We start from the raw sequence: 8,234 nt of genomic DNA, 5'->3' as shown, positions 1-8,234 counted from the left end.
AAAACATTATTTGGCTTCCAATCCACCTTGGATAATTCGGCGCTCATCGCTTTTCCTCTAACTCAAGAAAATCCCGCCAGAAGCGCTGGCTTTCACCGTTTGAATTCTCCAGTTCGTCGTGAAATGTGGATTTTCTCAGTTTTTCTATTGCAAAATGCCCTAATTTTTGCTAACGCTCATTTTTGTATTTATTTTCATCGGATATGTTTTCACATAAGAAAGTCCTAAACGCAAGCTTGATATAATTTGCTCAGTTGCAGAGTGAAATCTTCCATTTCTCACCACTTTCGGGCTTCTAAAAGGAATGTTTGAGTCACTAAGTCTCGAAATGGACATTTTTGCCATATCACAAATCATGGCAAGTTCACAAGGACTCGACTGCGCGATCCCAGATTGCACTATACTTATCGCAAGACTAAAGATAAATGCCAATGAATCATCTTCAGAGTGTTAATCATTATTGCAATTAATGAGCCCAGCTTAGCTTAAAAGAGCTAAAAATTTCCCATTCACTTAAGTTCACACGAATTACACTGAATATCAACGAAATAGGCCAATTTGCGTTATTTAGAAACACTGGAGATGCTCGAGAAATTCCAGCTCGTGAGATTTATAGGCCATTCGATAGAGTTAATTATTGCCTCGCCCTTAAATGCATTTTAAAAATGTTTAAAATATAAAACTTCCACTAAAATCTAATACTATTCGCTCGATATTGCCGTCGAGAATGGAACATTTCACTCTATCTCCCTCTTTCTCTCTAGAGATCCTACATTGTTTGTTTGATAAATACTGGGAGAATTTCTGAAATTCTCCCTTCACTCCGCAATTGCACATTTCCTCTCTCTGTCTCCTCTCAACATCCTTGCGAGGAAGACACGGCAAACTCTCAGAGATTCTCATGGAAAAACGACTCTAGAGACAATTATCACAAAATTGCAATGTGAGAAATGAAGAAGGGCGCGTGAAGGCGAGGAGTATTGTCTCTCATTCCGGCACTCGCGTGTTGCAGTTGCCGTGGTACAGCTTGATCTTGCCCTCGCAGTGGAAGAAGTGGTCGAACACGTCGCTGTAGCCGTGCTCCTTCCACCACGTGCACAACTGGCGGTTCCACACGCAGTCCAGGCGGTAGATCAGCGCCGGGAACTCGTGGCCCAGCAGCGTGAAGAAGTCCTGGTCGCCGAGATGACCCTTGAACGCGTACTTGTCCGTCAGCTGCTTCACGCTGTCGAACTTGAGCGACTCGGCGAAGAGCTTGGACGTGCGGATGCGGTCCAGCTGCAGCATCACCACGCCGCTGTTCAGGCCCGGATAGCCCATCTTCTGGCCCTTGCGCCGCGACGCTGGGTAGTAGGGATTGCCAAAGTTGCTCTTGGGATATGTGGCGCGATACTTGTACAGGATATGTCGATAGACGGGCGTGAGCTCGGGCGCCAGGCCGAAGAGGTTCTCCGGCGAGAAGCGGCGGAACTGCTCGAAGAGGTATTTCACGTCCGTGCGGAACACCACGTCGCAGTCTATGAGGATGGCCTGCGTCATCTTGGGGTCCACGATGCGGTGCAGACCCAGCGAGAGGAAGAAGAGAGAGTCGCTGTAGTAGGAGCCCGCGTGGGAGCTGAAGAAGGGCATCATCACGTAGACAATGTCGTTGATCTTCGCGGCGAAGTCCTCAACGTCGTACAGCGTGTAGAAGATCCTCTTCTTGTACTTGTTGATCTGGTCCTTGAGCATCGTCTCCGCAGACAGCTCACTCTTCTCATCCGTGATGATGTGCAGGTGCAGGTCGATGGTGGTGAACTTGAGCAGGCTCTTGAGGAAGAGCTCGAACTTGCTCTTCAGCAGGTTCGAGTAGTTCTCCTTCGTGTAGATGACGAAGATGTTGTGCTCCGTGGCATTGTCGCCCCTGGGCACGTACTTCACGCGCTGTATGTCGCCGCGGGTGTCCACGAGGGCGGCCACCTCGGCCGGGGGCGCTCCGGAGGGCGTCGCGGGGAAGAACGTGCGCAAGATGGGCCGGGCGAAGAGGTCATTGCTGCTGTAGAGGATGAGGAGGGCACCGCTGGATATCGCAATCAACACCAAGAAGATCTTGTTGCTGTTGCTCATAGCCAACCACCGCTTCCGTCTGAGCCAGGAAATGAGACGCCGCTTGCGCCACGAAAGTGCAATTTTGGACGCTGTTCTCTTTTCGCGTCTTTTGTTTACTTCTCCGATGACAGCCACTATTTTTCGCACGGCATTTTGCCGCCTAACACACCGCAGCGCCCTCTGCCAGACACTGACGGGAGAGCGAGTAGGAGCGCGATTGCGATTGGCGGGAAAGGCATTACAGTGAATGGTGGCAGAATGCGAACAGTTCTCACTCTTCATCCTCACACCGGAGCATTTTCGTGGAATTTCTTCTCTGGCGAACTGACTGCCAAGAATCTTGCCAAGAATTTATCATCAATTTGTTTATTTCCAACAGGTCGTCTTTGTGGGACTCGAATTGGCGTCCCATTTAAATTTCATCGCCTCCTTTTCTCCCCTTTCAACACCTTCCTCCTGACCGATATTTGGCGAGGGACTTTCGCTATTGTCTTATAAATACAATGAGCACATCCTTCACGCACCTCCACGTCTCGTCTTCCTTAAAAAGTCATCAAGGCAAGACGATTGACCCGCTTCAGGACAATGGAATGGCGAGAATGGAATTTTCACACTTCACCTTCTCCTCTCCCTCTTTTCGCTCCCCACGCAGAAATACCGTGGCTGATGGGGAAAAAGGTGAGGTTTGGGAAAGTCCTCTGTGATTTTTTTGTACCACTGAAGAATGAAGAAAGAGTCTAAAATACAGTAAATTATGGATTTAAAACAAAGATTCTACCAGAAACTTTCAGGTTTTGCATACATTCCTCATTGTTATCCTTTTTCGTGGCTTTCTTCAGTTCATTATTGGTCTTCTTTGTATCCTTATTCAACTCTATAAATTACTGTGAAGTCATTACAATAATCTCAGTTCAGTGCGAAACATTAATGACTCAAATTGTAGTCTAATTTGATATGAAAAGGCACCTAAAATATCAGGAACTGCAGTATAAATTGTAATGCAGGAATATTGAATCCTGAAGAGTCTGGATGATATCACTGATCTTTAGATTCTGGCTTTTGCTCCTCCTGAAGCACACCATGTGAAATTCATATTGCAAAATTAAACATTCATAATTCACCTGCAAATATTTAGTTTAATTAGAGAGCATCTTGATAAACTAATAAATTTTTCAGCATGCGGTGTGTGTGTCTGCCTCAAAGAAGAGCCCGAGCGCCTTTATTAAAATGAAGGTGGAAGCTTTTTTCCTCCTTTTGCCAGGCTCTCCGCCACAGTGTCTGGAATCTAGGCCACATATTCGCTCTCATGGGGCGGAAAAATGCATAGACTTTGTGCACTTTGGCGGGCGAATTGGAGCTCCAGCTAAGAGGGAATTTGTTTATTTAGTCACCCAACGATGGGTGGGGTGGGGGGGGGGAAGTCTCTCTGTAAAATAGTGAAAAAAAATTCCATGCCATTCAACAAACACTCTCAGTGAGCGGAATTTTAAAGTAGAGCCGTGAAAATTTTACTTAATCTGAATGGAAGCGCCAGACAATTTAAAATTCATGGGATTTTCCAGGCCAACATTTGTGCGCACGTTGGGAGACTCTCTGGGTGTTCAGTTTGGGGCGGTGGCACGTTAATACGGTTGCATTTCCACCTCTTCGCCGGGCTGGAGTGTATTTGTTTGTATTAGACGGAGTCTGATTACGGAATTATTCTAATAAAGTGAAAGGTGAAAGAGGCGAACGGCGAGTTGACTTAGGAAGGATGCAGATAAAGACCCTTTTTTGCGCAGATGGCAAGAATCTAAACAGGACATTGTGCGATCTTGTCCATGGCGAAGAAGCGCAGGAATTTGAGTAAAATATGTATCGCTCTGTGGTGAGGAAGGGAGGCTTAAGTCCAAGCTTCTGGTTGAAATCTCCTTTTCTGCGCTCGCACGAATTCACTCAATGAGCGAGAGCAGAGCCAAGATGGGGAAAAAACTAGACACACTTTCCATAATTCCTAATAGGATTAATTCTTATTTTTAATTTCCCTAATTTCACCTTCCCTTCCTGCCTCCCAACCTCTTCTACGTGTCTCTCCGGTGGCGCAAGTCGCTCAAAGGTTGCGAGTTGCAGACGGAGGCAAAGAACGGCGCGTCGAGTGGCAAGGTTTATGGGGTTACCTCATCACCATCCATTTATTAATTTTCTCAAATAGGGAAATTATTCAAAAGACGCTTGAGAGCTTCCCGTGAGGAAATTCGCCATCAAAGAAAAATAATTAAAACACCACTTTCACCCCTCGCGGCGCACTTCCGCCCATCAGAATTTTTCTTGGCGCACTATTTCTTCCTCCGACACATTTCACTATTTCACAGCATATATCACTCTTAATTGCAACTGGTGAGATGTGAAAGGACGAGGGAAAATGAGTTGGTGAAGAAGAATGAAATTAATTGACGTTAATTTATTCTCCTTGGCATTTTCCTTTCATTCGCTCCGTTTCAGGCGCAACTGTAAAAATATTCACCAACATCCTGCAATTATTGCTTGAATTTTTTTTCCACCGAACATGCTGAGAAAGTATCCTTTTCTTCATAGCGCGATGCATAAAGGGAAAATCTTGTTCTTAAATTCATGCTGTTGCGTATTTTTTCGATGACATTTGATGTAAATTTCGATATTTAATGACGAAGTTTTACAGTTCCGAATCAAATAAATGCTAATTAACAATAATATATTATTCAAGACATATTTCGTTTCTCATACAAATTCATTGAGCTTTATATTGAATTTCCAATTTTCATTGAAACTGAACAAAGCTGTTTTTGTCGCTTCTTCTTTAGTATGTGAAAAACTTTTGGTCTTGTCGGGATGATTTTATGTAGAATTACCAAAAACACGGGTGAATTGAATCAGCTTTCCGTCACTTTCCCGCCCATTTCCCCCTTCATGATCGCATTGTTCAATATTGTGAGTCAAATCATGACACTTGTCACCAAAATTGCACATTTCTGTCGGATATTATCAGGATCCGCCGAAGTGGGCGGAATTCCGCGGTGAACAGAGTTCAATTTTCTTGTCTGGCTGGCGCGCGAAGCGCATTTGGGTGCATTTTTCTCGCCGTGTCGCGAACTTGTCTCGAAATGCGATTTCGGTGACGTTGATAGAAGCGCGACAATCGCTGAAACACGATCCAATTATCCCACTTTATACCATCAGAGAGACTGTGTATAATTCTCAACGCTAAGTTAAGTGGCGCGACGATGGGCGGGAATCGCGAGGGTGGAACGCCCTGTAATTAGAAAGAAGGTCAAGAGTTCGTCGCAGAGTATTAGGAAGTGCATTTGTGAGGTGTAGAGAAAGAATTCTCGTCTGAGAGATGGAAAAAGGAGAGAAAAAACAGCGCAGAAAAGAGCTCTTATTGTGTGCATTCTCATGGCATTATAGGGTGGATGATGGCAAATAGCAAGACACAGAAATGATCCTTGAGACTCTCATTTAATATGAGTATATGGAAATTGCTGGAAAACATATATTTGCAAATATAATCAACATAATGCATTTCCCCTCTCCTCTGTCCATTCACTCAGCAATTACCCAGTGGAAGAGCGAGCTCTGAAGTCCTGCCGTTTTCCCTAAATTGCCATCCACGTGAGCATTGCTTGGAGACATGACGATAAATTGATTTTAATTTTATCTCTCGCCACCCCCTCGAGATTCCGCCCATCGCGAGCTTTCGCCGCGTGCCATTTAGAGAGTGTGAAGCATAAGAAAATTTACCAAATGAAAAGGACACAAATTTGTCCTGTGTCAACTTTTGAGCTCACATAAAAGAATCCATCGCGCGCGTCGCACAATGAGATTCATTTTGTAATAGGAAAGCAATAAAAGGAGTATTCAGCCTGATTGTGTGACAGTTTTAATTATTCATTGCGCGATGCTTGAGATTTAATTAAAATGTAAGCAATTGAAAATTAATTGCTTTATTCATTATTCGGTATTTGGCGAAATGGCATTCTGAAGAAAATCTTGGACGACAAATTCGTCTTTCATTGCGGCGATTCTTGTGCTGTTCAACACGATTTTCCCATGCGAAGCTCTAAATTGTGGACAAGAGAAAATCCTCTTTAGGGGATTTTTGAGTAAGAGTAATTATCTTGGTAATTATTTATTAGGCACAGAGGTGATTTCCATAGGTGAATACACAGTTGAGTAGAAATTGCACAAAGTATACGCTCTAATTCCATCTGCATTTGCATGACGAAATGGGAAAGAATATTAAAAGTCGCGAGTTGATTTCAAAATCTTGACTATTTCAATATTCCATTCAATCATGAGAAATTCTCCATTTGCAATCTTCTTTTGATCAAATTCCACCGTAAAAAATTCCACTTCTCCCCAATGAACATCCAATGAAATTTACATTAATATATGCAAACACTCAAGCATGATCATCAGACCATCACAAGTCACAGAAAGACTGGCGCTCTTCTCTGTCTTCCAGGAGCTGCTTTCGCTGTTTGCGCGCTGTTTGTAAGGAGTGAATGGGGCAGAAAGTGGGCGGCTGGAACACGTGAAATCCAATAATTTCATTTCTTTCCACATTTCGCAATAGAACGGAATATGACTGGCGCACGTCCGCGTTTCTCATAATTGAAACTCGAAACTATCGTCACGGATTTTTTCGTCATCACGTTCTCAATTGTTTGATTTTTAATCCTTGCGATATTCTCAGCAGTTTGACTTGTAGGACAAACGATGAAAATGATTTAATAAAAATTGGTTAATAACTTGATCATTTTATTCCTGTTTTATAAGATATCAACAATACTTATACCAGAATTTGTTAAAATTGAATTTCAGGCAATGTAACTTCGGTCGTTTTTCCATTTTCGACAAGCCAAACACTTCCGCTTTTGGCGTTTTGCATGATTTTCACGGTGGCTTTTCCAACTACTACTGGGCTTTGATCTGGAAAACCTTTTTTCAATATATCTAGCTTTGCTTCGCTCGACATAAAGAAGCAATCAGGCTTTAAAAATATATCGTAAAGTTGAGATTTCGTTCCGCCTGGACAGAGAATGAAGAATTTGATGCCCAAATATTCGCGTTCGTGAGCCAAAGCTCTCGTGAAAGCGGTAACGCCATGCTTCGTTGCGCAGTAAGTTGGCATAACACTCATTGGTGTTATGCCAGCAACAGACGAAATGTTGAGGATCATCCCGCCTTTTCCGTTGCCTTTGTCCTTCCTCATGTGCTCAAGAGCGATGAGAGTTGATCCAATAACGCCACAAAGATTCACTTCCACAACCTTTCTGTAGATCTTCTCATCGAAAATTCCAGCGCAATTCACCACGATGTCCAGACTCTTGATTTCCTTCACGAACTCTGCGTAGCACTTTTCCAGCTGCTCATGAGAACTCACGTCCACTTGGAAGTATTTCACGGACGCCGAAGGGAATTTTTGCCTCCATTCGGCGACAACTTTGGGCTCCGCTGCGCTAAGATCGAGGGCCGCAAGATGCTTCACTCCGCTCTTGAGGAGCTCCTCGCAAATGGCTCCACCAATCGCGCCAGTTCCGCCTGTCACCAACGCACTTTGACCGCGAAAAGACATTTTACCGGCTTCTTCGACAAAGCGTTCAATTCTGACTGTGAAATTCTTTGGAATTCCCGCGAATATATAGCTCTTTGGGATAATCTTTCTCCAATTAGTTTATTTCGTACATAAAAATACAAATAAAGATATCCCATCGCGAAGACATCGAATTATTAGGTGATTTCTCACAATAGAATTGATAAGAATGTGATATTTTATTATTTTTTATACAACTTGAAAATCCCAAAGCAAAATCTAAAGTAATTTAATGAATTTATTTAATCTCACAAATCGTAAAAAAGCGTGCAGTAAATTTGAGTGCTTAAACAGATATATTTTACTCGTTCTCTAATTTCTCTCATTATTACGATAAAAGTCGGCTTAATATCATTTCTGAAGTGGCCGTGTGGAAAATAACTTGATTATGGGATAATAACTCAATAATAGCTCGAAATTTAGCAGTATCATCACCTCATTAGGCCATTATGCTGATAATTTACGAATTATGCAACGTAATTCTCGGTGGTCATATTATGAATTACTCTAAAATTTCTTGTCACACTTTTCAGAC

The 8,234-nt window shown here is 43.0% G+C and overlaps 2 protein-coding genes across 2 annotated transcripts; both read right to left on the bottom strand.

Moving 5' to 3' along the window:
* Nucleotides 1-173: 173 nt before the first annotated feature.
* LOC132259736 (xyloside xylosyltransferase 1) lies at nucleotides 174-2,176 on the bottom strand. Its single transcript, XM_059757485.1, has one exon. The coding sequence runs from the start codon at nucleotides 2,104-2,106 to the stop codon at nucleotides 988-990; it is 1,119 nt and encodes a 372-aa protein (XP_059613468.1). The 5' UTR covers nucleotides 2,107-2,176; the 3' UTR covers nucleotides 174-987.
* Nucleotides 2,177-6,910: 4,734 nt separating this feature from the next.
* On the bottom strand, nucleotides 6,911-7,681 carry LOC132259136 (15-hydroxyprostaglandin dehydrogenase [NAD(+)]-like). The gene has a single exon (XM_059756687.1). The coding sequence runs from the start codon at nucleotides 7,679-7,681 to the stop codon at nucleotides 6,911-6,913; it is 771 nt and encodes a 256-aa protein (XP_059612670.1).
* Nucleotides 7,682-8,234: the final 553 nt, after the last annotated feature.

This window comes from Phlebotomus argentipes, unplaced genomic scaffold (genome assembly GCF_947086385.1).
Source record: "Phlebotomus argentipes unplaced genomic scaffold, Phlebotomus argentipes genome assembly scaffold_18, whole genome shotgun sequence".
Taxonomy (NCBI): domain Eukaryota; kingdom Metazoa; phylum Arthropoda; class Insecta; order Diptera; family Psychodidae; genus Phlebotomus; species Phlebotomus argentipes.
Note: the sequence above shows the minus strand (reverse complement) of the source record. Positions and strands in the feature narration are given on the sequence as shown.